This window comes from Pteronotus mesoamericanus, unplaced genomic scaffold (assembly GCF_021234165.1).
Source record: "Pteronotus mesoamericanus isolate MK-2021 breed Mesoamerican mustached bat unplaced genomic scaffold, CSHL_Meso_final scaffold_54, whole genome shotgun sequence".
Classification (NCBI taxonomy): Eukaryota; Metazoa; Chordata; class Mammalia; order Chiroptera; family Mormoopidae; genus Pteronotus; species Pteronotus mesoamericanus.
In genome coordinates, this window is record NW_026555321.1 from 1,472,060 (window position 1) to 1,499,309 (window position 27,250).

The 27,250-nt window shown below is 53.0% G+C and overlaps 1 protein-coding gene across 2 annotated transcripts in view; it reads right to left on the reverse strand.

Annotated features, from left to right (window-relative positions):
* Positions 1–3,181: 3,181 nt before the first annotated feature.
* TTC21A (tetratricopeptide repeat domain 21A) overlaps positions 3,182–27,250 on the reverse strand; it is a 31,986-nt gene continuing 7,917 nt past the window's right edge. For both annotated transcript variants that reach the window (XM_054595838.1, XM_054595837.1), the window contains 23 exons: positions 25,577–25,661; positions 23,757–23,855; positions 22,604–22,796; positions 19,449–19,546; positions 19,081–19,281; positions 18,236–18,365; positions 15,927–16,084; positions 15,490–15,705; positions 11,527–11,765; positions 10,652–10,724; positions 10,448–10,558; positions 9,962–10,100; positions 9,658–9,761; positions 8,129–8,317; positions 7,109–7,219; positions 6,349–6,430; positions 5,141–5,291; positions 4,737–4,898; positions 4,399–4,591; positions 4,075–4,299; positions 3,610–3,730; positions 3,361–3,428; positions 3,182–3,259 (listed from right to left, as the gene is read on the reverse strand). In XM_054595838.1, the coding sequence (XP_054451813.1) occupies positions 3,182–3,259; positions 3,361–3,428; positions 3,610–3,730; positions 4,075–4,299; positions 4,399–4,591; positions 4,737–4,898; positions 5,141–5,291; positions 6,349–6,430; positions 7,109–7,219; positions 8,129–8,317; positions 9,658–9,761; positions 9,962–10,100; positions 10,448–10,558; positions 10,652–10,724; positions 11,527–11,765; positions 15,490–15,705; positions 15,927–16,084; positions 18,236–18,365; positions 19,081–19,281; positions 19,449–19,546; positions 22,604–22,796; positions 23,757–23,855; positions 25,577–25,661 (3,226 nt within the window). The remainder of the gene's footprint in view (positions 3,260–3,360; positions 3,429–3,609; positions 3,731–4,074; positions 4,300–4,398; positions 4,592–4,736; positions 4,899–5,140; positions 5,292–6,348; positions 6,431–7,108; positions 7,220–8,128; positions 8,318–9,657; positions 9,762–9,961; positions 10,101–10,447; positions 10,559–10,651; positions 10,725–11,526; positions 11,766–15,489; positions 15,706–15,926; positions 16,085–18,235; positions 18,366–19,080; positions 19,282–19,448; positions 19,547–22,603; positions 22,797–23,756; positions 23,856–25,576; positions 25,662–27,250) is intronic.

Here is a 27,250-nt window from a genome sequence, read left to right on the forward strand (position 1 = left end):
CCATGCGGGCCAGTCAACCTGGAGACAGGAAGCCAGCAAGCAGAGTCTGGCCAGGGACATGGAACAGTTTTCCCTTTGGAAGACCCTCTCTCTCTCCAGTGGTCCCGGGGGGTGGACAGTCTGAGACAAACTGTGTGCTTGGGTGGGTGAGGCCACACTCACTTCTACTCACCCACCCTGAGCTGGGGCTCCAGGTCTACGGGGTAATCACCCCCACCCCCCTGGGTGGGGGCAGGCATTGGGATGGGGTGGGCAGAGGCCTTGCGTGTGGCTGAGCTACTGAGGTCCCTGGGCACTTGGGCACCAAACACCGGAAGCTGTAGAACTTCATCCATCTGTACCAGCCAGACCTGTCTGACCTGTCCCTGGCAGCCTGGGCTGCAGGCCAGGGGAGAAGGCTGCACTGTGCCCTGGTGAGCCCCAGTCTGGGGGCCCCAGGAGCAAGGTCAACTGCCCCCTTGGGGGTCTAGGGGTCTTGGGGGTGGATGCCTCTAGCAGTTCTGGTACCCTGGCTGGAAGCCCCAGCAGGCTCCGACCCTGTGAACAAGAGCTGGGAAGGGGGCCCTAAAAAGAGGTCTGATGTGAGTCTCTCTGTACTAATTCTCTGCCTCTGTTGGTCTGTGTTGGCCTCCCTTCCTTCCTGTGGTTTACTGGTCAAGAGCCTGGACCCAGAGTGCCAGGTTCGAATCCCAGCTCTTCTACCCAGTGAAGTTATGTATGCAAACTACTTCCCTTCATTGTGCTTCGGTGTCCTCAACTCTGCAAATAACACTGCTTACCTCATAAGATTGTTCAGTTCACATATATATACACGCAGCACTCAGAAGACAGCCTGCAACGTGTAAGCCTTGTGACTTCCATTCTGTTCATGTTTTGGCCTCTATTTCTATGTTTTATCCTCTGTTGTTGTGGGTTTTGTTTTTCGTTTGTTTTTTTTTACTGCCAGTTCTGTCACCTTTTAGGTATGTCTTTTGCCTCAGGACATGCATGAGCATGGGCACGTGGCCATATCATCAGCGGCCACTAGAGGACCACGGCTTGGAGTCAGGCCCATCCCTGTAAGCAGCTTAGGCAGGAACAGCCAGGTCTCAGGCTTCTCGGGGTGGACTACCCGGGGACATTCAGTTGTCCTGCCTCCCCTGTCACTGGTCCCTGGCAATCCTTTCGATGCCCCAGCATACAGGATCCCAAAGTGGGATCTCTCCAAAGGCTGCGAGGCTCTGACTGAACAGCCCGGGGCCTGGGCGGACGCCTGCAGTGCTCCAATACCCCTGCTGGCAGCCCCCGCAGGCTCCTACCCTGTGGCCACAGCCCATGGCTAGACCGGGCCTGCTCCTCACTGAGAGCCATGGGGACACTTCTTGTTTGTTTTTGTTTTAGAAAAGAAGACAGCTTAGGTTTTACGGCAATAAAAATGTGATTAATGCACAATCCTTTACAGCATCATTCCCCATACAGACAGGCCCGTCTCTGACATAACCCGCCCCAAGAAACTGGGTTGTAAAGCACATCCTAATAAAGTGGACTGTTTTCCCATGAGAAGGATGGTAGTAACCTGGGGAAAGCATTCCAGATCATTGCCTCATACTGAGAGGCCACGCATGTGACCACAGTAGGTCATAAAAGCAAGGCTCAGCCATCAAGGACAACTTGGGCTGATCTAAAAGAGATCCTTACCCTATCCACTGTTCCCAAACCTCAGTCACCGAACAACTTCTCTTCATAACCTTGCCACATCCACATTATATCAACACGCTTAAAAGTTAGAACCACGTTGCCCTGGCTGGTGTGTCTCAGTGGATTGAGCGCCAGCCTGGAAAGCGTAAGGTCACCAGTTCAATTCACAATCAGGGTACGTGCCTGGGTTGCAGGCCAGGTCCCCAGATGGAGGCGTACAAAAGGCAGTCATGTTTCTCTCACACATTTATGTTTCTCCCTCTCCTTTTCCCTCCCTTCCCCTCTCCCTAAAAAAGTAAATAAAGTCTTTAAAAAAAAAAATAAACACATAAATACAGGAAGTTAGAACCATGCTATGTAAGAATGCCCATGTATTCCTGAGTTTGTGTGCTGTTTTTCTCTATTATATAAACATGTTTAAACACATAGTGATTAAATTTTAAAATGCCTGGTAAATATCATTGGCAGTGATTTGTACCAGGATTGGGAACACACAGATCTAGTCTAATTTCCTGCCACTCATGGGGACACTGAGACCGAGAGAGGGGAAGGAAGGGTCCTTGAAAGGTCATGCAGGGAGATCCTAGACCTCCTGACTCCCAGTTCAGAGTTCCTTCCCCTCAAGCTCAGACTGGCCCATTATTGCCATCCTGAAAAACAGGAAGAGAGGCATTGGGAGCACAGCAAAGGAGACCTCTATTACCAATCTCTTGCCAGTGACAGCGAACAATATTCATCTAAATAGGGACCACGGCTGTTGGCCCCTTGGCTGTTGAAGGGTTTCTGGAGGATCAATTAGGTGGTCAGTGTCTTTTCCAAAAGCTGGAGTGGGAACCACTTTTTCTGGGGACGCGTTTCCCTGTACTAGGCAAGGTCATCAGGTTCCCCTCACACCGGCGAGGACCAGCAGAAGCCGGCTGCGGGCGTGGGGAGGACGAGGCGGAAGGCTTGGGCCGGAGTGGGCCAACGACCCTTGCAGCCCGCAGGAGGACGGCCTCTCTGCTCAGCACCGCTGAGGCCCTCGTGCAGCCGGTCCTCCGCTCCGGTCTCACTGCCAGGGAGGACGAGGCGAGCACCAGGGCAGGGAAGAGCATTGTTTCTTTAGCTCCAGGATCCAGGGGACCAGGCGGTGGAGGAGAGGCATTTACAGCGCTCACATAACAATATTGAAATAGCTGTAGGGTGTTTTTTTTTAACCACCTCTTTGTTCTCCTCTGCCCCCTCACAAGGCCTGGGATAGAAGTGGGGCCCAGAGGAAGGTACCTAGTGAGCTTAGCAGAAGCTAAACTGACGGATGTCCCTGGTCCGCAGAGGAAAGCTGTTTCTTGGGCCTTAAAGACATAAAGCTTTGGGATGCCTCTTAGACCAGAGGAGGCATGGTTCAAACAGATCACACAATACAGAAACAGGGAGGAACATGTCATTTTCTGAAAATCTCCACTGACCCCCATCCCACCCCCGGTCCATGAAAGTTCCGTAGGTTGATGGCTGCCACTGACCGCAACTAGGGCCTCAGAGACCCTTGGGCCTTTTCCAAAATTTCTCCTCTTATTTTGGGGTAGTTGGGGTGCTCCCTGAGGACCTTGGACAAAGAGAGAAAGGGTGTGAAAATATCCAGCAGGGCTCCCTGACACTACACCAGGCCACTGCACCAAGCCCTCCCTGCCATGCCCTGTGGCTTACACTGTGGCAGACGTCGATGGCCTCCAGGAACCTCTTGTCCTTCAAGTAGTTGAAAGCTAGTCTGAAGCCTGTCCAGGGGCAGGGAGAATACAGACCAGGTGGGTGGCACTACCAGGGCCTGACCTGAGATGCCCTCTGGTTCCGGCAGGCCGCCAGGCCAGGATATAGGCTTTGAGGTCGGGGGCCAGGGTGATGGTCCTGCGGCCAACTCCCTCCCACACCCACCCGTACCTGGACGGCCTGCCTTACCAATGGCAGGGTTGGCATAATGACTGTATTTCCAAGCCAGCTCGTAGTTTGAGGCTGCGTCCTTGTAAGCCTGCTCCTTCTCCATGATGAAGCCCATGTACTCGTAGGCCTTACAGCAGGACTGCGGAAAAAGCCGGTCAGAGCTTCTGTGGAGAAGCCACATCCGGCCCCAGAGCGCAGCCCCCCACCCCCACCCCCGCCTCGCAGCCCGTCCTGGCCCAACGGACCCCTGCAAGCCCCTCCAGCCACGAACCCTTCCCAGCTCTCTCCTGATTCCACTGATCTAGCTGGCTGCCCGACCTTGTCTGCCTCTTCTTGCCTTGCCTATGCTGCGCTCCCTGCTGCCATCTTGCTCTTGTTCCGCCTCTTCTCATCCCGCTCCTACCCGGCATCAGCTTTGCCCCATGAGCGTGCCTGGGCCCGGCGCCCTCCACCCCACCGCCCCGACAGCAGCAGGCCCCTCGCCTTGTTGTATTGCACGCAGCGCCGCAGCAGCTCAGAGGCGAGGTCGAACTTGCCGCCCTGGCAGTAGATGTCAGCCAGCAGGAGCCAGCTCTTCTCCAGGTCTTCGGCTTCGGCCAGCGCCCACGGAGCCTTGGCCAGACGCTTCAACTGCGTGCGCGCCTTGGGGACCTGCTTCAGCAGCACGTAGGCCTGTGCCATGGCCAGCAGCGCGGGGACACTGTCCTTCTGCGCGCGGGGTGGGAAGCTGGAGTCTGCGCTGGGATCCTTAACCTCTCCCCGCCCCACCTGCCGGCCCTCCGCGCCCCGCCCCGCCAGCCGGCGCACCTCCGCCTGCGCCATCTCGATGAAGGTGCCCAGCGCGGTCTCCACGTTCGCCTTCTCCCTAGTGGCCAGCAGGCAGAGGCCCTGAAGCAGCCGCAGCTGGACCTGGCCCCAGGCGGTGTGCGGACAGAACTCACGCAGCAGCTTCTCGGCGGTACGCACGCCCTGCTGCTCAGACTCTTTCCTGTCGGGAGAGCTGCAGTCGTCGGGTGAGCCCGAGGCCCCTGGCCTGCCCTTACCTGGCCTGGACCCGGAGGCTGGTGGCTCTCCCCGCCTTTGCCGGGGTCCCGCCCCTGCTCAGGGCGGGGGTGGGGCGGGGAGGGGGCCAGCCAGGCCCTTACTTGCTCTCAGCCGCAACGTTGTCGAAAGCCTCTCCTCCCACTATCTCGTTGTCTGGATTCAGACAGATTTGCACCATGTAGTAGGTGGCGCTCTGGCCCCAAGTGCTGTCCTTGCGAGCTTTGTTTAGGAACTTTAGGGCTTCATTGGGCTGCCCTATGTGCCTGGAGTGGAGGGGAGAAACGCCAAAAATCAGATGGGGAGATTGAGGCCCGGGAAGTGCACCCAGGGGCCACCCTATGGGGCTGCACAGAGCAGGGGCTGGATCGCTGCTCTCCCCGCTCCCTGGTCTGGAAGCTAAATTTCGGCTTCTGCAGCACTGAGCAAAGCCTCCTGACCCTAAGTGTTGACACGCCCCGCACCCGTTATCACCCCCACCCCCACCCCGCCGTCCAGCCCCACTCACCAGTGGTAGATGCCTGTGCAGTAGTTGAACCCTGGCTCCAAAAGCACTCGGCTAGACACATTTTTGGCTAATTCAAAGAAGGCAGGGGCATCTTCCAGTTTGCCGCTTCTTCGTAGCAGATCAATTAGTTTGTTCAGCACAGTAAAATTGTCTAAAATAAGAGAGTAACCCTGGCTGGGGTGACTCAGTGGATAGAGTGCCCACCTGCAAACCAAAGGGTCACCGGTTTGATTCCCAGTCAGGGCACATGCCTGGGTTGCGGGCCAGGTCCCCAGTTGGGGGCGCATGAGACGCAACCACACATTGATGTTTCTCTTCCTTTCTCCCCTCTTTCCCCTATCTCTAAAAATTAATAAAAAATAATAAATAATAAAATAAGAGCAGAGATCTCCAGGCTAGGAGAAGCAAGGAGGACCAGGAGTGCCCACCTGGGGTGGGGAGGGACACTCCAGCAGCTTCGGTGTTCCCACTGGTCTCCAGCACTGAGAGAATAATAACAATGATACTTAAAAGTGGTGATAATCATAGCTACCAGTTATATGGGACCTGGTGTTATGATTTACCTGTATATTAACTACACAATGAAGTAGTTACTCCTATTGTTCCCATTTTACAGATGAGGAAATGAGACACAAAGAAGTTAAGAAATCGGCCAAAGTTTACACAGATGATAAGTGGAAGACCAGGATTCAGACCTAGACATTCTGGCTCTAGGACCCGAACTTCTAACAGCTGTGACCTGCTGGGTCTCTGGGCGGACTGCTGTGGGCCGGCTGTGTCTGGCACCTTCCCCAGCAAGAAGGATGGGGGTAGCAGTGGGGGTTATGCTGTAGTGAGAAGCAATGGAGACGTATACCAGGCGAGAATTTCTAGCCACTTCCAGGTGGCGGTGACCTCTGAATAGGACTTCTGTCGATCCCCAGTGTCCGTGATTTGGGGACAGACAGGCTGTCCTGGGTCCAGTGCCAAACACTGCCCTGCCCTGCCCGAGACCAGGAACTGGCCCCTTGGACTCGGGAAGGACCAGCACGTTCCATCGGGGCTTTATCAGTTTCCTGCCTCTCTGGGAACAATCAGAGAGGAAGGGGCTTCCTCTGCCAGGTCAGGAAGGAGGGGAGAGGGCCCACCCTTCTGGGGAGAGCAGCCCTTGCTTGGTGGGAACTGACATGGACAGGGTCATGGGCAGCAGGCTCCATGCAGGCAGCTACCTGGCGCTTCCTCCAGGACTTGGTGGTAGAGATTGATGGCAGCTTCGTATTTCTGTTTTCTAAACATCAGGTCAGCCATCATCTATCAGAAAACACACAGCGCTCCAGAACTGACAGCAGCTTGCATGGGCGTGGGGTGGTGGCAGCGGGGAGATTGATGGGAGGAGAAAAGGAGAGAAGGTGAAAGAGGACTTTGGAGGTAGCCTCCCTGGGCGCTGGGAGACGCTGCCACAGAAGAAGCCCAGAAGGTGGGACTGCCTGGCGGAAGTGGGTGGAGGCCTGGGATGAGGCTGGAAGTGGGAAGGCAAGGCCAGGGCTGGACACTGGGGGGCGGGGGGGGGGAGAGGTGAGGGTAGGGGGGACATTGTGACAGCTAGCAAAGCCAGCCCCTTCACCCACGTCTGAGAACTGCCAGCCCCAGACACGTGGAGGTAGAATGGGGGACCCCTCTTCTGCTGGGGTGGGGGCTTTTCCCACATACTTCCCCAAACCCCTGGATCCTGTCCCACCCTCGCCTTCACCGACTGTGGGAGTGGTTTCCCCTCCAGTGAATCAACCACACGCCCCTAGATTGTCCCAGGAGGTAGATGCTGCCCCCTGCTGCCAGCCCTCCCCTCCAGTCTGAAGGACAGCAGGTCCAGGGAAGTCTCCTCCCCTAGACAGGGCTGGGGCGTCCGAGGTTATGGGGGCTAGAAAGCAGCCTGCAGGTGGACACCAGGAGCCTGGGGAGGGTGGAGCAGAGGCGCAGGGGGCCTCTTACCGCAGAGGCCGTCTCATGGTTCTTCTCGGTCTCTAGGAGGACGGCACAGTGCTGCTCGCACAGGTCCAGGTGCCCCTGGAGCAGAGAGAGCCGCGCCAGCTCCAGCACCACCTGGAACATGACCGGATTTAATAAACTAACCCAGGAGCATGAAAGGCAACCTCGGAGACTGATGCCTTGTCCTCTTATACCCCAGTTCTACCAGCTGTGCCTACAAAAGAGGTCTCAAATTCCCCAGGATAATTGGCCCTGCTCTTCTCCTGTCCAATACACCAGCCATAACATGTGTTTCACTAACAACCCTAGCAAAGTGGGAGGCTGGGTAACTGGTACTCGTCCTTCAGCTTTGACTCTGACCTCACCTCCTCTGGAAAGACCTCTCTGCCCCAGACTCTGGGACAGGTACCTTTCTTCTGAGTTCCCATCGTGTCCTGACCCACATACGGGCACAGACTTCATGGTATTGAGCTGCACGCGTACCTGTCTATAGGCCTTTGCCTGAGGACCATGCACAGGGCCCATGTCTCGCCCCACTGTGTCTCCAGGGCCTAGTGAAGTGCCTGGCACGATTAGAAATCTGTTAAATGAGCACACGTCGATGAATGAATGCATCTGTCACTAAGCCTTTCACTTATCCTCCTAGTGTGAACTCCAGCCACCATTCCCTACCTGGAGCCAGACCTCTCCCATGACTCTACATCTCTTTGGAAGCTTAGCCTGGGCTTCCTGCCCAAGGAGTCCCTGGCCACCACTCTTGTTGTCTCCCCACGTTCAAGGGGGACCCAAGGATGCCAGACTAACACGACTTGGGCAACATCTTCCCCACTCTACCCTCCACAAATGGCTGTCAGAAGGCGGCTTCCCAGTGTTGCTCTAAAGGCTGCGGTGGGGCAGGCTCTGGGGTCCGCTAGAGCAGGCGCCCCACCCCCGGGGTCCCATGCCCCTTCTGCCCTGGTCGGGGAGCTTGGCAGGGCCTCGTGCCCTAGGACAAAGAGCAGGATCTGGCTTTGAGAACTGCACCTTATTGTCAGTGGGCGCGTAGGACAGGGCATCCCTGTAGGACCGCGCTGCCTTGGCATACTCCTTCTCTGCCAGGTAGTGCTCCCCGAACTGGACGCAGATGGAAGCTGCCAGCTGCTTCTGTGAGGGGATCATCTCTGGCTGCTCCAGTGGAACACGCTTCAGTATCCGAGCCTGGAGGTCCAGGGCCTTGGAGGACCAGTAAACTCGGGGTCAGAAACCTGGGGCCTCATGTGCCGGACCTCAGGCCAACTCACAGAATGTACCCAGCTCTCATTTCAGAGCCTGCAGTGTTAGAAAGGGCATCGCAAGTGCCCTTGAGTAAATCTGGGTCACTCTGGACATGCAAGGCCACTGGCTGAGTGCTCAGGAGGCGAGCTGGCACTGCCTCTGGGGCAGAGCAGAGCAACGGCGCGCCAAACAAAACGCTATTGTATTCGACTTGTTTACCTGTGTCCATCACACCCTGGCACTTACTGTGTTGTCCTACGGACTAGAACAAGCACACAGTAGGTATTCAACGCAGGCTGTGTTTTGATGGGAGCGTTTGTTCTGAAAATTGCCCTGCTGGGAATTTGAGGCAGCCCCCACAAATGTCCCCGACACACAATGACCAAGTGAGCAACCAGAGAACATCAGGCAAGAGGAAGTGATGATGTCAGGGTTCAGTTTGGGGAGGAGGAGGGCACAAATCAGCACTGGGTTCCCCAGGGGCCAAATGGCAGAACGGGAACCCCGTGGGGAACAAGGGAATAAGTCAGCAGTCTGATGTGGGGCTCTCCCTCTACGACCACAGGGTGCGCCCCAGGAACCAGTTACCGGCCACAGCCTTGGGTAGAAAGAGTGAGGAAGGCAAGGCAGGGGTGGCCAGGAGCTGTCCCATCAGGGGCAGCCCAGTGGGGAAAGAGCAGGGGTCCACCGCTTACGCGCAGTGTGACTTTGGGCACACTTCTTAATCTCTTTGAGCCTTATCTGTTAAATAGCAATGTTGCAGCACTGTTCTCAAAAGGCTACGGTGAAAATTAAATGAGAAAGCGCCCTGGCTGGTGTGGTTCAGTGGACTGAGCACTGGCTTGTGACCCAAAGGGTCTCCGCGTTGATTCCCAGTCAGACACATGCCTGGGTTGTGGGCCAGGTTCCCAGCAGGGGGCGCTTGAGAGGCAACCACACATTGATGTTCTCTCCGTCTCTTTCCCCCTCCCTTCTCCTCTCTAAAAATAAATAAAACCTTTAAAAAATAAAAAGAAAGAAAGCAAAAAACCTAGCACGTAACCCCGTCCTTGAGGACAAAGGCATGATCTTGCTCCCTGCCTTCTCCAGCCCAGCCCAGCCAGGCTTCGAGCACCTTGGTGCACCATCAATTAATGGGCAAGGGTAGAGGAGTAAATGGAAAGTGGGACTCAGAGGTGCAGCGGAGTCCTCTTTTGAGGACCAAGCCCGGAGCCTTCCAGACCCTCAGTCCTCTCCTTCCTTCTTCAGCTCCCGTCAGCCAATGGCAGATAAAGAGCTTGTGTCTACTTGTCTATTACCTTCTTCAAGGTTTCCAGCACATCTTCCTTTTTATGGCTCTTGTAAACTTTTGCCAGCAAAAGCAAGCACTTGACGTTGTTCAGCATGGATGGGATGTCTGCTACTGCCAAATGGAAATGCAAATTAGTGTTCTCTGCCCCCTGGGAAGCCGGGGAGGGGGGCGGGCGCGGGGAGGGTGCTGGGTTCAGGACCTCAGCGAGTGCCCATTCCCTTCATCGTTCTGCATGAGCAGAGAGAGTGGGTGGGGGCAACATGCCTGCTCTGAAAGCTAGCGGAGCGGAGCGAGCTAGGACGCTGCCTCACCTAAGTCGTGTTCCAGTGCCTGCTTCAAGACTTTTTCTGCTTTGTTGAACTTCTTTAACTTCAGGAGCAGCTCAGCCAGATCGCAGCACAGAGAGTCCTGCCCGCTAATCTTCTGGGCAGCCTCATAATAATTAATGGCCTTAGTGCAAACAGGAAATATTGGCATCGGGTCTGGCTCTACACGTGAGCACCTCACACTGTGTTCCCCTCAGCAAATACCACACCTGTGGGTCTCCCCAGGACACGGAAATCTAAGATGAAAAGGCCCTCCCGGCTGGTGGCTGGTGGGGCTTGACCTTCTACCTGAGCAGGTGCGGGGAGTGGCGGAGAGCTGCCAAGTTCTCCCCTTGGCATTCCATTCCGCAGAGAGCTGGGGTGTGAACTCAGCCCCTCCCCTCCCATCCAGACCTCCCCCAGCCAGGCTCCCTCCTCCACCATCCCTGCTGGGCTGTCCTCCCCACTTCTTCGTGCCCCGCCCAGCCTGACCTTGGTGTACTGGTGAGTCTTCACATAAGCTTGCCCAATTCTGCTGATCAGGGAGGCGTCATGTGGGTTCTTCCTATAGGCCTCGTCATAGACCTCCAGGGCCTTCTCGGGCTGATGGGGAAAGTGCCAGGGGTCACTCTCTTCTCTCCCATTGGAGGAGTGAGATTGGGGGGACACTGACAAGGTCAGGAGGCCCTTGCTCACCTCCTGAATGTTCATGAAAGCATCACCCAGTAGCAGGCTGGTTTGGGGGCCAGGCAGGTGTTCACAGAGCTCCCTGCAAAGGTAACCAAAGCTTTTCTCAGAGGTGTCCTTCCTTCATATTCCCAAATCCATCTCCTCCTCTTCTTCCCGCTAATTCTGGTTGACATTCATTCATTCAATCACTCATTCATTCATTCATCCATCCAATACTCATTGAAAGCCCAATGTGCCCGAGGCATTGTGGAGCTACCTTAGTTCAGGCTCTCCTCACCTGTCACCGGGACCGTGGCCAGAGCCCCCACCCATTCTCCTGACCTCCACCCAGCCCCCCAGCCCCCTGTCCACAGAGCAGCTGCACTGCTCTTTCTAGAACTCCCATCAACTGTGGCACTCACTGTTACTGGTTTCCCACTGCTGTTGGAATAGTCTTCCCTCCTCCACCCCCACCCCCTCTCCCGGCAGCGCTCCTTTCCCCCCTGAATTGCCCAGATGGAGTTTTGTCCGAGGAAAGGAACTGGGAAGGTATCCTCCAGGTCCCAATGCCAAATCGTAGAGACAGCACCTTGTGGCTTCAAATCTGCTCTCCATCTTCCTTCACCTCACATTTAGTCACATCCAAGTCACTAGACATTTCCTCAAGGATGGGCAGAGCCATGGGCCAGGGCAGAAGTGCATTCCCAAGGTGCCCCCCCTCCAGCATGTGACCCATACGAAGGGGAGCAAGCAAGGCTCAGGGCCGATTCGGGTCCGTGTCCTCAGCACTCAGCAGCAGCCAGCCTGGCTGACCTACCACGCTCGAATTCTAGCCCACGGTAAATTTCATGCTGTCATCAGATGCCACCGGAGGCCCCTCTCGTGCACGGCCTTCAGCTCACCGGTAGCATCCAATGTAGAGGCCGATGTCTTTGCGCGTCTGCAGGTAGATGCTGGCCATCTTCTCCTTGGCTTCCATGTAGCAGGGCTGCTTGGGTGTGATGTTCCTCAGCATGCTCAGCGCCATGTCCACGTTGCCCTTGCTCAAGGCCAAGTCCACGTTGGCAATGGTGATGCGGATCTCCTCCGGTGTGCCGCTGAACTCGTTGATGGCATCTTGCATGACCTTGGTGGCCTCGTGCTAAGACATGGGGAGCCAACAGACCCTCCGTTTGCTGCCACCCACACAGATGGCCTGACAACATTAAAAGCTTTTACTAGGCAACTTAAAGCAATCACCCTTCCCAGCCCGGCCCGGGAGCAGTCCTGCTACATGGAAGACAAGCATAGGATGACCGGCATCTCCCTGTGGAGAGACTTCTGTGGCAGAAAGAAAAGATATCACTTTCGTGTCCAGGACCACTGTTTTGGCAGGCGGAAGGTGCCTAGCTACCCTGGCGGTACAGAAACCCCCAGTGTACGAACCTGCCTGTTTTTGTTTTTTTTTTACCACCGCAAAGTCTTCCCACAGGAGACCTGTGGCTGCATCTCCTTGAACTTCCCTGCTTTCCAATCACTGATATTTTCATGTTATGGGCACATAGAGGTCTCTTAAATCATTTATTACATTTGTACCCTTGATTATTTTAACACAGATACTCTTGTTGGCCATTTTGGGGCTTTTTGCCTTGCATTCGGCCTTCCCAGCATTTCTTCCGCAACTGCTGCTTTCTGTTTGCCTGGTATGTTTGTACCAATGTTTAACTTTGATTCTGCGGCTTTGGTTTTTGGAGTATAGGCAGTAAGGGTTTCATGGTTTAAACCAGGGTGACGATCTTTTTCATTAACAGGTACATTTATTTCATTTATAATTTTATCATCACAGATATGTGTTCTTGGGCTTTTTGTGAATTTATTTTATTTTATTTTTTTAATATGCTACTTGAGGTTTGCTTCATCTCTGCCTTTGGCGTGTGGCCTTGCTTGCTTGTCTTCCTAATGTTGATTAATGTGGTGGAAAAAAATCTTTTTCATTCTACTAATAATCTTCTATCAAAAAATATTTTGTGTGGACTATTATTTTATACTCTTCTCTACAGAGATGGAAAACGAGCCTATATATAGTACCCTCGCCACCTTCCCTTTCCATCTCTCTCCCTGGATCGTTTCATAGGATATTATTGTTATTTTGACTTCAATGGCTTTTATTTTAAGAACTCAGCAATTTTCCTGGCTTCGAGTCAAAATTACTACAGCTCTTTTAATGTAATTATATTTAGATTTATTTAGATTTGTTCTATGTTTAAAAGACTTAAGTCTGTCCTCTTTTTGCCTCAGTTTTTTCCCACTCATAAAAATTTCACTTTATTTCATGTGCTGGTTGCCTGTATATCTACAAGTAGATTTTTCAAATAAGTTTAACTAACAACGTAATTCTTGAGTTATTCCATTTTTAGAGTGTCCTTTATTGTTTTCATACATGAAAGACATTTTGGGGGGCCTCCTTCTCCCCTCTACACTTTATAAATATTGTTCTATTGTCTTCCTGAATTTAGTTTGGTTGAGTAAAAGTTTGAGGTCAACTTGACTTTTTGTCTCTACCTAGATACGTACAGGAACCTTCATCTACATTGTTCATTCTTGATTTCCATAACCCCATTAGGATATTATCACTAGGACACTTCCTGGTCTTAATATTTTACTGCTATTCCTCCAATGCAGAGGGCCTCTCTGAGCTGTGATCATGTCTTCCCTAAAGGAACCATTCTGCTACATCTTTGACGCTTTCCGTGGTGTGTTGGCGCGCTCTGCCGCGGGGACATGGATTACGCCTTTGTTGGAGACCTATTGTCTGTCTTGCTTTATCCATCACCCTCTCAAATCACGTCAATCATTTTCCTGGTTTTTTCAACCCTTTCCTCCAGTCAGAGAGCTTCAGCAAGGGCTAGCCTACGTTCTACTCTTTCTCATGAAATTATACCTTTATAACGGTTCCATTGTTTTTCGTGGTTACTTTCACTAACTCTGCCAGCTGACTTTTCATCTTCCCTGCTTTACGAGGACCCCTTTCTTGATCTCTTGTGTACTGCTCTGAGCTCTTTTTACAAGACTCCATGTTCTTTTTCTTTTCATGGAGTGCAGAAAAGTTTTTTGAAAAAAACATTTCTTCTAATTTTTTACAGTACTTTCTCCTAAAGTATAACCTTGTCTTTTATTTATTTTATCTCTCATTCCTTCCTTCTTTCATTTCTTCATTTCTTACTTGCGTCTTTTAATGACCTATAGTTCCGCGCTGGACCCCTTCTGATCATTAACGGGAACAGCTCCATCTACCTTGCCCTTTTCTCACGAACTGGGCTGGGGAGGGAGAGTACCCTGGCTCCGCTCCCCTGGGGGCACCTCCTCCTTAGCTTTCTCCCTTTGGAGACAGCCTTTGTGAGAAGCTAGGGCCAGGATGGAACCCGCTGGCTCAGAGTGAAGGCCACAGCTCACAGATCGGTAATCTTGGCTGAGCAAGCTGGGAAACGGATACCAGGTTATTTCCCACCTTCATTTCCTCTGACCCACGTCCCCGATGAGGAATTCTGGGCCAGAGAAAACGATGGGCATTTCAGAAGGGAGTCCTCGTTCAGCAGCCCTGCCCTTCTATGGAAGTGCAGGGTTCCTCCAGGAATGTCCCAGCTTTTCCTGTGGCTTGACCACATCCCCAGTTCAGAGAATTTCTTTTTAAATATTTTATTTATTTATTTTTAGAGAGAGAAGAAGGAGGGAGAAAGAGAGGGAGAGAAAACATCAATGTACAAGATACATCAATCAGATGCCTCTTGTACTCCCCCAACTGGGGACCTGGCCGACAACTCAGGCATGTGCCCTGACTAGGAATCAAACCAGTGACCTTTCAGTTTGCAGGCCAGCACTCAATCCACTGAGCCAGGGCCCCGGTTCAGAAAGTTTCAAGCAAATGCTGGAACTTCAGGACCTCCACCACGGCACCCTGCTTTCTCTCTGTCACCTTGGTAACTTCTAAAAGGACAGGGGCTTTGTGGCCTGTTCTTTATCCCCAGCCCCATCACAGTGCCTGGCATAGAGCAGGTCCCCCGCCGACAGCTGAACAAATGACTGACTGTCAGCTATTCTTCAAGACCGCTGTTCCCTAATTTTGCTGCAGATGGAGATTCCTTCTCTACTTTTAATTCTTTTGTTTCTTTTGGCAGCCTTAAGGGAGGGAAGTACCATAAACAGTCTTCCACATTCCCATCTTTGCCCAGAAGGCAAATTTTGACTTTAAGGAGAAAAGTCCTCATGGGCCGATTCCTTGGCTCTGCCAGGGTCACCACGGGAGGAGGTAGGGTGTCCCGGCACTGGTGGCTCAAGGAGACAGTCCTGGAGCTCTGGGGACAACCCCCTTCTTGGTGAGCACGCGAGTGGGTGAAGCCGGTGAGACCAAGGGAGCCCGCTGAGCCCAGCTCCCCCGCCCCCCGCCTCGTGCCTGCCAGCCCTCCCGAAGGCCCCAGGGCTGCCTCACACAGGCTGTGCACTGCAAAACTCCAAGGGGACGCAGTTTGTAACGACTATGCTGTGACTGGCATCCACTGGAAGGTGAGCGTCGTCCGATCCGCACAACCACGGTAGCAGACCTGACGGGCTCGGGGCCCGTATGCTCCGCCTCCCTGAGTTCCCAACAGGAGCAGTGACATAGGCAGGGGACAGGTCAGGCGGGTCCCAGTCAGGTTTGGACTTTATCTTGAGGGCACTGGGAGCCATTGAGACCTTTTAGGCCGGAGAGAGATATGCTCTGAAATGAATAAAGGCTTGGAGTAGCCTGTGTAAATATTAGCCAGCATCAGAAGGCCTGGTGTGCCGGCCTACCCTGGACCTCCAGGACGTGCCCCAGTCCCAAGGGGAAAGAGTGTGGCCTTTCTTACCAGCTCCCCATTCATCCGGAGGGCATCTGCCAGTTCCAGTAAGATGGACACCCGCTCGCTGGGCTGCACGCAGGGCCCGCGGAACTTCTTGTCTTCCTCCATCTTCAGAGTTGGTAATTTTACGATCATTTTCAGTGTCTTTATGGCTTCTGGATAGTCCCCAGACTTGTTGAGGGCCCTGGCCTTGATGAAGTGGTAGAGGGGGTGGTCTCGGACCTACACAAGCACAGCAGAGGGTGGGGCTCCAGGCACTGCTGCTGCTGCTCACTGCGCCCAGAGTGGACAGAGCCACAGGAGCCCACTGCGCCTGTGCCCGCCTCTGGGTCAGCAGAAGGGTCTGAGGGATGCTGGGGGCTCCCAGGGCTTCCCTCCCAAGGTGAGGGGGACAACAGCTGGGCTTGGGGATGCTGAGCGGGTGACAGGGCACAGACCCGCACCTGGAAGTTGTGGCTGACGCCCAGCTCCAGGCAATGGGAGCACATGGCGAAGTTGCCCTGGGCCAGGTAGACCTGGGCCATGAGGAGGTGGGCGTCCGCAGAGGTGGGGTCCAGCTCCAGGCAGCGCTGCAGCGTGCTCTGGGCGTTCTCCAGCTCTCCTAGAAACGACACGCAGGCCTCTGGATCCGGGGAGCCCTGGGGGCTCCAGGGACCCCACGGGTAAAGGCAGGATGAATCTTACACGCCCCGTTACCCAGAAGCCCCCAAGGTGGGCATGTCACCCAGTTCTGTTTCTGCTTCGTTCAGAGGGTTCCTCCTAAAACGAGAACTGCACAGTTTTTACTTTGACTGTGGCAAAGCCAGGAAACTCAGACCTCAGTGTGACATCTCCTTCCTCTCTATAACCCTCAGGAAGATAGCCGCGTCACTTTGCTGCTCTAGCTGGAAGCTCCGGGGACAGTTAAGTTTGTTTTTTTTTTAAAGGTTTTATTTATTTATATTAGAGGGAGGGAAAAGGAAGGAGAAAGAGAAGGAGAGAAACATCAATGTGTAAGAGATACATTGATCGGTTGCCTTTCGCACGCCCCTAACTGGGGACCTGACCTGCAACCCAGGCATGTGCCCTGACCGGGAATCGAACCAGCGACCTTCCAGTTCGCTCAGCCCATTGAGCCACACCAGCCAGGGCAGGTCACTTAAGACTTGATTCCCACACCTAAAAGCAGAACAAAACTTAATAATAATGGCAACTCTACTTGCCACAACTTAGGAAGCACCTGCTCAATGCCCAACAGGCAGAGCACTTTAGAAAGGCTGGTTTAATGTTTGCCCAGCCCTGCAATGTTGGTATTATCCTTTTTTTTATTTTTTAAAAGATGTTTTTTATTTATTTTTAGAGATAAGGGAAGGGAGGGAGAGAGAAAGGGAGAGAAACATTGATGTGCAAGAGGAACATCAATTGGTTGCCTCTCATACACACCCCAACTGGGGACTGAACTTAAAGCCCAAACATGTGCCCTGACTGGGAATCAAACTGGTAACTTTTTGTTTTGTGGGATGATGCCCAGCCAACTGAGCCACACCAGTCAGGGCTATTATCCTTGTTTTTCAGATGTGAGACTGGGACTCCAGTGATATGTCACGGAGCTCGGCAGGGACAAAGCCAGCATTTAAATCCAGGGCCCTCCAGCTCCCGAGGCTGAGCTCTGAATGCCCTGGCACTGTGGGGCTGAGGGGCCTCCCTGCAGCCAGGCTGGCCCTTGGCTGTGGCAGCGGCATCGAGAGGTGGGGTGCAAGGAGCCGGGAGGAGAGCCCTCCTTCCTCAGTAGCCAGGACCCTTCACCACATAACCTGGTGGGAGGGGAGCACCTGCTCCTGGGTCCCACACTCCCTGCTCCTTCCCTGTGTGCTGCAGAAATGTGAAGATGTCACTATGGTAACACAAGCAGCGGGAGACCTTGCTCTGGCCCTACACCTGCTGGCAGCTGCCTGTGCCCCTGAGGGAGTACTCTGCTCTCGCCTCGTACCCAGGAGACCTTGAAGCTATGGGTGAACCCGGTACCCAGACAGACACTGGGAGGACGGAGGATAAAGACAGGGAAGCCCTCAGCAGAGTGCAGGCCACACGGTGCAGCGCCAGAGGACAGGCACGCCACGACAGTCCAGGTCCTTTGGGAGCCCCCAGGACAGGAGCGATCGGCTCGGCTTTCTGGCAGATGGGTGAAAGGCCGCAGAGAGAGGAGACAAGCACCCACAAGGGCTCTCTCGCTCTTCCCCTCTCTCTCTAGGATCTGGGCCTTGCGCTGGGAGGAAAGCCACTCTGGCCACCCTGAGGCTCTGAAAGGCTAATGGCACAGGGTCCCCCCTCCCCATGAGGCCGTCCTGGCCACCCGTTAAACACTGCAACCCTGTCACCCCCTGCCCGGCTTCCGTTTTCTCCTAACACATAACACAATGTGCTTAGCGGTTATATCTTTGCTGGAATGCGAACCTCGTGAGGGAATTTCTGGCGTTGGGACTACTACGGTACCCTCGTCTCTGAGAAAAGTTCAGTGACTGTCACCTGGCACAGGCCTAGCAATCAGCAAAAGGCCTGGCTGGGAGAGACCCCTGCTGGTGAGGGAGGCCAGGAAGGTTTCTGGAGGACTGGAGGCTGGGAGAAATGGGCAGGCCTGGTGAGCATGTGTGAGTGTGTGTGTGAGAGAGAGAGAGAGAGAGAGAGAGAGAGAGAGAGAGTGTGTGTGTGTGTGTGTGTGTGTAAAGTGGGAGGACCCAAGTCCCCACCTGGTCACCAGGACCCACGGGCTTACCTGAGAGGTACTTGACCTGAGCCATCACATACAGGGGGTCAATCAGAGCTGGTGCTGCTTTCACGACAGGGTTCAAGATTGCAGCGACTTGTTTAAGAAGCGGAGACACGATCTGGCCGGGCGACCGGGGCTGCGAGACATGGGGGTGTGGCTGTGAGGTGTGCCCCCTTCTAAGAGAGACTCCTGGAGCTCTCAGAAAAAACTCTCCCAGTGAGGGGACTTGACTCCACACATATTTGCTGTCCACTCCGTACTAAGCTAGTGCGCTCCAGAGAGCGGGGGCTTTGTTTTGCCCATGCCGTGTCCCAGTACCCAGCACGGGGTCTGGCACATGGCTGTGCACTCAGTGAACATTTGCGGCATGACTCATTACAAGGCATGAGGCTGTATGAGGCGTGTCAGATAGGATCCTTGCCCACAAGGAATCTCGACTGGCTGGGAAAGCAGGACCAACAAGTACAGACTAGCACGCTTCTTAGAAGACTTCTGGAAAAAGGGAGCCCAGTTCTTCTCCAGGATGAAGGCTAGGGCACCGGGCGCGAACCTGCTCCTCCAACGGAGGTCCTTGGACCAGTGGCACTGGTGTTACAGGGCAGGGGACAGGGGGGAGGTTGGTTGAGATGCAGGCCTTCTACCAAGTCAATACCTGCCCTGGGACAACTCCCGGGTGACGTGCGTGCTGCACGTGCAGTTTGAAAAGCACTGGGCTCCCCAACTGCCCGGGGCTTGGAGTAGCTTGGTGACTGGCCACGGGAGCTCCCTGCCTCTGTCCCAACCCCAACCTGCACTCTACCACCACCCCTGCGCCCCCCCGCCCCCACCATGAAGATACGCCTTCCTCTGACCTGCTTGGAGCAGAAGAGCAGGTACTCCCTGGCAATGCAGACCAGGAAGAGGGGGTCCAGCTTTTCCAAGTACTCGAAGCCCAGCGGGAGGCCCTGCATGCTGGAGAAGTGCAGTTCCGCCGCCTCCCGCAGGAGCGCGGTGACCTCCGGCTCCGCCTTGTGCTTCTTGGAGGCCAGGAGGGCTTGCAGGAAAACCAGCACCTGTCGGGGCAGGCCCAGGTCTTGGGACCAATGCCAGCAGGCAGATGGGTTGCCAAGGGCGAAGTAGAGGTCCAGGCCACCTTGGCTGCTCTCTACCGGAGACTGGGACTGGGAGGAGGGCAGGGGACACGCTCCTGGGGCAACCCATACCCGCAGGGAGCGCTGACCTCAGACTTCCCCAGGGACTGCTGCAGCTCCTTCAGGAATTCCAGCTGGTGCGCAGCCTTCTCCAGGCGGCCCTCTAAGATCTGGCACCAGATGACCCCTGGGAGTGCAACAGAAAACGGTGAGCAGCCAGCCCCACATCTCTGCCAGTGGTCCCACCGGCCAAGGAGCTGGGGAGACAGCGGAAGGAAGGGTCTCAGGGCAGGGGGCCCTTTCCAACATCCTCATAAAAAGAGCGATACACGCTCATGGGAAAGAATTCAAATGCCAAGACGATGTAGAAGAAGATCCCTAGCTCCTGTTCTGGCTCTCACCATGTCTCTCTCCAGAAGTAACCACCAGCAAAAAATTGGCTTATTAATGTACTTATGTATTTCCCCATCAGCTCATATAAATCTACCCCATTCTCTTTAATGAAGACACACTATTCCACAACGCGGGTGGAACCATTCACGTAACTACAGCCCTGCTGAAGGATACCTGGTCTCACATTTAGCTTGTGTTCAATGATTAAGTACTGCAATGCCATGGTGAACAATTTTTGTGTGTTCCAATTCCTGAAGTGGAGTGGATGGGTTAAAGAGCATGCATTTCTAAACTACTGATAGATAAGGCTAGCCTGTCCTGCAGAGATATCTGAATTAATGTCACTGCCAAGAAATTGAAAGTAGCCTTTCCTTACAACCTCACAGACATGCTTTGCTCTTTGCCAGTCTAAAAAAGTGGATTCTAACTTGTTTGAATCCACCTTTTTTTTTTTTTTATTATTAGGAAGAATGAACAATCTTTTCATTTACTTAATAGCCTTTTCTACAGTGACTTCTGCTCACCCCTTTTGCCTGTTTTTCTTTTGGGGTGATTTTATTTCTCTTCATATATTATAAACTCTTTGTAGCAATCATTTTCTATTAATTTGTCATTTACCTTTTAACTATTTTACCGTGTCTTTTGCCACCTATTTTTAAATTTTTTTGCATAGGCAAATAGGTACAATATTTTCTTTTACAGCTTCTGAGTTTGTGGTTATGCTTAGAATCCCCCAGGGAATCTAAGTCTAATTTAATTTTTATGCTTAAATACCTACCACATTTGGAATTTATTTTTTAGTATGGCGTGAGATGGACAGTTGCCTTCAGTTTTTTCTTAATGGATAGCCCGCGTCCAACCGTGAGTTCTTGAAACTCTACTGGTTTGAAATGCCATCTCTATCGTAAGACCTGTTTCTGTCTCCTGTTGTTATCTATTTGTTTATTCCAGTGTCTGCCTCCAGTTGACTTAACTACTGTTGTTTTGTGATAATGTTTTGAATTTGGGAGGACCAATCCCTTCTGTTTCTACTCTTCTTCTTTGACAGATGTGTCTTGGCCAGCTTGGTGGATTTATTCTTGACTCTGTTCCTAATGACTGTCTTGGTTTTCAATATCCATCCCACTATTTGGTTCACCAGTGGAATGTTTTGCTTTGCAATCACTTTTTAAATTCTCAGCAACTCTTTATTGTTCTCTGTTTCTTTTTGCACAGTAGCATGCTCTTTACTTGTTGACATGAGAGCCTGTGCAGCCAGCCAGCCCTGGAGGTGTTTTGTGGGGGGAAGTCTTTTCCGGATTCAGCCTTCATAACGTTGCCCTGTGAGGGCAGTGGCTTTGCCTGTTCCGCTCAGCCCCCCACCCCGTTCAAACTGCTGGAAGATTTACCAAAGGACTAGACTAATGAGTACTAGCCACTGGGCAGATTTGCCAAATTTTTAAAGTTACTGATTTTCTCAGACAGGCCAGATAAGATGGTGATTCCAGGATGCACATGAGTGGGCTTGCCCTGGGCCAGACTGCATGGGACTGTCCCGTGGACTTCCCTTCTGGCTGACCGGCTAGGGCTCTCCCTTGAATGAGGAAATGGGGAAGGACTCAGCCTGGTGGAGGAATGTTTCAGGGGATTTTGCTGGCATGTGCCAAGCAGTCAAGTCTTTTCGTCCTTCGTGTCCCTGTAGTAGTGGAAAGTCACCGGGGGCTCTGCTGCTTCCAAGAGCCCCTTGGATTCCATCTCTGGTCATCAATAATCCTCCTGCAATCTCACTGGCTGCCCCATGGCATATTTTTCTCCCTGCCTCTGCTGACCCTGAGCTTGGGTTTTCAATATTTGTTTTCCTGGAGCTCTCTGGGGAGAGCTGGTCTACTCAGTCTCCAGCTGAGCCACCTCCGCCTGTGCTGGCTCATGGGTGTCCAGACTTGCCTGGAGTCTCTATGCATTTGATGCCATCTGCTTTCTATCTTCTAGAAATGGGAAGTTCTCAATGTTTCTGGTCCACTGACAACGCCTTCCCTTATTTCTAGGGCTGCATTTATCTTTTCAAAATGCCTCCTGTTATCTTCATGGGATCTAGGAACGAGGAGGAGGCATGGACTGAGGAGTCCACCTGACATGTGGAATGGGAAGTGAAAACCGAGCACCCTGACAATTGCGTGGCACAGGTGAGGAGCCCAGAGTATACAGAGAGGTGACGCGCCCCAAATGACACAGCTCCTCAGAGTCGGGACAAGAAGAGGGCCTGCCTTCACCACCAGATGGTACGGCTTTCTCAACCCAAACTCAACACTGCTGGTTTGACTTCACAAGAGACCATGGACCTTTGGAGGGCTTTTAAAAAAGAGTATGTAAAATGAAAATCATGCTCTGGAAAATTCATATGACATTTTCATAAAGGGGGCAAATGTCTGGACAGACAAGGAAGTAAAACTCTCAGAACTACTCATTGTGATGGCTTTTCTACTCAAAGGCAGAGGGAGCGTCTACAGATGTGACTAGACATTTTGGGGCGGCGTGTGCTGGGAGGATGCTTCCAACACTGGCCTCGTGGGGCTGAGAAGAGGCCAGGCTGACAGAGCAGAAGGGCCGGGCTGCCCAGGGGTCAGGGTGTGGGCGTTGGAGGTCTGGTATAGGTCAGAGTGGCTCTGAACACACTTTCGAGAGTTCCTGTGGCTCTTACATCTATGCCTGTAGATTCATGGAAAGGCACCCTGTCATACAATGCACCCCCCAAACTCACACACCCTCTGGGGACAATGCTTCCCCACAACTCTCTTTTGGCCCCAGGAAGGCCACCCTGCTTGGCTCCCAACTCCTACCCTCCTCCCCGCCAATCTGTCCCGCCTGCAAAGACCTGTCAAGGCAGCTATGCTGTTCTCGTCCAGTTTCATGGCCTCTGAGTACCACATAGATGCCTCTTTCACTTGGTCCTGCAGGATGAAGAGGTAGCCCAGCTCTATGGCCACATGGACGCAGGAGGGTATGGCCATGAAGGTACGCTTGATGAAGTTACACACCATCTGTACAATCACTTGGTGCCTCCCGCACTGCAAGGACAGAACACAGGGACGGGGAGACCAGTCAGGCCAGCCTGTCTGAACATGGCCATGGCAGAATTGGGGGACACTTTGACAGGCCCAGTGTGGGGCGCTCAGGAGAGCCTTAGAGGCACCCTGAGTCCAGGCAGCTGGGTCTGCGTAGCTGTTCAGCTCCTGAAGAACCTCCCACTGACCACATCTGCGGAACGTGCCTCCAGCCCCAGGGACCCATCCCCTATCTGGCCACAGTAATTGGTCCCATGGGTCCCCATGAGGTTTATCAGAAATAGAAGCTGGGCGAGAGAGCTCTTTGTGTCCTGTACATGGGAAGTGGCCCTAAAGGCTGTGAGCAGCCACGTTCCCTGTCACGTGTGGAGAATGAGGCAGAGAGAATCAGACACAGACGCGGGTCTCCCACTGGCATTCGACCCACAGTTCTAGTCTCTGAAGCCCAAGAGTTGTCCATAGTCTTATGACAAGTCCTTCTAGTAAATCTTGCTGTGGGGCTGAAGGGTCTGCCAGAGTCAGGCTGTTTGGCGGCCTGGGCTATTTGCCCCTTGCCTGATGTCAGGGAGGCCTCCCAGGCAGGCCAGCCTTCCCAGGTCACTTCCACAGAAAGAATATGGGAGTGGGGCACCCAGGACCCCAAGGTCAGAGCGAGGCATGAATCCACTGTACAATTGCCAAAATGGCGCTTCCCACTCAAAAAGCCCTGCCAGACCTCCCCCTGACCTCCTCAGCATCTCTGAGGGGCGCCTGGGCCGAGGAGATGGGGCCCATGTGATACAGGTACTGGCTGGGGGCGGGTAGGGCCATGGGGTGTGGGCCCCCAGCCTGGGAGGCCAAGTCTGAGCCTGAGAGAGGAGAGGCAGGGCACACAGGGAGCACCCAGAGGGACCATAGCTGCCCCCACATGCAAGGAACACAGTGAGGAGTAGGGGTTCAGAAACCAGGAGAGAGTCTTCTTACCAGTCTGCCAACCACAAGAATTTTTTTAAGATGGAGGCTTGGGTTTTGGGGTTCTCTTGTCTCGAGCGCCTTAATCAGATTTCTAACGTGATCAGCAGCCTGCAGGGACAAAACAGAGAGAAGCAGCGGCAACATGGAAAATGGGAGTTGGGCAGAGCTTCTCGGCCCTGGCTGCACATTCCTATCGGCTGGGAGACCTTAACAATGGCCAGGCCTGAACGCCACCCCAGAGGTTCAGGTTTAACTGGATTTGGGGGTGTCCACGCATCGGCATGGTTTCAGAGACCCAGAGGTAGAACTTTCAGGAACACTGTTCACCCCATAGCAAGAGCTGGCACTGTCCCTTGGATCTGGGAGGAGAAGCCGCCCTTCAGACCCACCCAGGCAGAGCCAGGAGGCAGCTGTCCCTGGGCCCACACTGCAGCCCGCTAGGCCAGCAGCAGACCACCTAAGCCAAGGTCAGCCTGGGTCCCTGGGCCCGAGCCTCTGTTCCATGGTACGAGTCAACACACTGGTGTCTCTCTGTTATTCTGGGGAACCCTCCCAACGGCCCTGTAAGTCAATGTTAACCATCTGAATTTTCCAGCCCAGCAATCATGGGGTTCAGAAGGGTTAGGGAATTTCCCCGAGATACACCCAGCCTACCAGGCGACTGACTCCAATACCCGTGCTCTCTCCCACGGACCCCCCTGTCCACTCCCTCCCCAGGAGTAGGGAGTCCTCAGCTGCAAAGAAGTGCCAGGAGAGAAGCCCTGAAGGGGTGGGTCCACTCTGCTCAGTAAGTTCAAGCAAGATTAGAAATGGGCAGCTTGGGCTGGGCCGAGGGGAAGATGCCAGGGTTTGAGGTGGCGGCAAAGGAGAGGCATTACCTGCTAACTCTGCCCATGAAAGTAGCCCTCAAGCCACCCCCCAGAGTCTTGCCCAGGGCTCTAGGGTCTCAGGGAGCTGAGGACAGGCCTGTTTTCTTGTTCCTACCCTGGGACAGTGCTTGGTCCCTTTTCAAGGGTTCCTCCCAAGTAGAGACTGTCCCCTCCGCTTCACCCCTCCCCACCCCACAGAATCCACAATCCCAGGGCCGTGCAGGAGGAACCAGCAGCTTCCTCTTCCTGCCATGGCCTCTTAGAGACTCTTGCTTCACCACACTCTCCACAAAGGCAATGCGTTTATTCAAAATGCAAGGTTTTGGCTGAAAACACGAACTCTTTTGAAAATAAGAACCTGTCTGGGCATCGAGGATTTCATGAAGAATTCTAGGTGTTTCTGGCTGCATTTGAGGGCTATTTTGGTTTCTTTGGAAAACTACAAGGCTTAGGCACAAGAGTGGGGCCAGGTTGTACCTAGTCAATATCTGAGCAATTTCAACCATTCCCTAAAGAAAGAGGCATTCCCATAAATCTGAAATACAACCAGGGCTTCTATGGGTTAACATAGATCAAAGTATTCCAGTGCACCAGGCACTGTTCCAAGCTATCCCACTTGTCATCTCACTTCATCCTTGTAACAACTTTAACAAAGTATGTGGAATTATCTCCATTATACAAATGAGGGTCCTAAGGCTAACCCAGGTGGCGGTACCTGTCCAGGTACACACAGGGCACACGTGGCAGAACCAAAGTCAGCCTCACAGTCTGCCTTTAGAACTGCATTGGCCCAAAGACCAAACCAGGGCTGAACTCCTTGGCAGGGAGTATGGGGTGGAGGCAGGAGGGAGCTGAGATTCAAGGAGCACCTCTGAAGCCTTGGGGACGAGGTGCTAGGAGGGGTTCCTCCTGGGCTATGTTTGTTTCAAGGTTCCACTCCTGAGGCTTGAAAGAACTTACTGTGGTTATGTTTCCTTCTCTTGCAAGCTCATGCACAGCTAGAATTTGGCAGGCATCAATATTTGTTTCATCTTTTTCTAGGATTCTGAAATAGGAAGTAGAGCCACATGAATCGAGAGTATTCCTAGGCAAGGCTAGAATGGTGCGGCGGCGGAAACTCCCGATCATCTTCCCATATCCATTCTCCCCTTCTTTTAATAATGGAACTCCTAACTGGCGGCGCACATGGCTACCCAGAATAAAAACTACACTTCCCAGCCGCCCCCTGCAGCTTAGGCATGGCCACGTGATTAAGTTATGGCCAACAGAATGTACACAAAGGTGCCCAGTGTGGTACCCAGTGGTGCTCTTTCGGCACGCCTTCCATTTCTTCTCTTTCTTCCCTCCTGCAGGCTGGAATGCGGACCATGGGAGCAACATCCTCGGGGTGGGAGGGCAGCAAGACGAAGGGACCTGGGACCCTACAGAGTTATGCAGCCACCCCAGCCCTGGAGCACCACCCAAATTTTTCCCTCAGAGGGGAACAACCTTTTATGTTATTTAAGTCATGTATTTTGGGGTGCCTTTGGGACGTAAGCCTATTCCTATCCCAACTAACGCAGACGCGACCATGGTACCAGGGTCTGGGGGTGGGGGACAGAGGAGTGTGTCAAGCTATAGATGGAAAGGGCACTTGGTTTCCATCACATGTCACTGTGAACATGCAGTTTAGGCTCACACTAGGGACTTTTCAATATTCTGTTCCTTTATAGGAAACTTCCTATTTTCCTGCCTGGTCAGGGAATGGCCTTCTGTTTGATAGTGGGCTACTCTAAACAACATGAAAATTCTAACATAATTAGGCACAGTCCACATTCAAGCTGTTCCAACCATTTACAATGACTGCGAAGGTACTGTGACCCTCATACATTTGAAATTCAAAAAAAAAAGCTTTTAATGACTTTTGGACTAAAGGACTATAATAGGTATCAGAAAGTTCTTAGAATCAAATAACACTAAAAATACTCCGCATAAAAATGTGTAGATACTGCTAAAATGGTACCTCAAGGGCCAGCCATAGAATGAAAAGATTATATCCTAAAAAGGTATGAGAATGGATGAGCCAGGCATCCAACTCAAGAGTTAGGACAAAAAAACAAACAAACAAACAAAGAAACCACAGAGTAACTCTAAAGGAGGTCATTGCCAGGAAATAACAAAGAGTAGAAATTAACAAATTAGAAAACAAAGATATAACAGCATCACCAGAACTCAAAGCTGGTTCTTCCATAAACCTAGTAAGAGACAGATTATTTTAATACTGATGAAGAAAAATAAGAGAGAAATAAGTAAATAATATTAGAGATGATAAGAGAAACACACCCAGAAGCAGCAGAGGTTTAAAAGTGGGAGCTGGGAACACTTCCGAGAACGAAGGTGTCAGGTGTCCGGCCCAGCCCCCGGCAGCAAACCCTGTCTCCCTGCGTGGGGGCCACAGGGCCCGGGCGAGGCACCCGAGTGTACCCGTGGCTGTGGCGGCGTTCGGCCAGGTGCTTCTAGATATCCTCTTGGCCCGGGTCCAAGGAGCCAGAGCAAGCTCTTGACCTAGCTCCTGCCAAGGACACTCGCCAGTGTCTACAGAGAGAGGGACACTGAGGGCCCAGCATCACTGTACCCATGGGGCCCGTTGGGCTG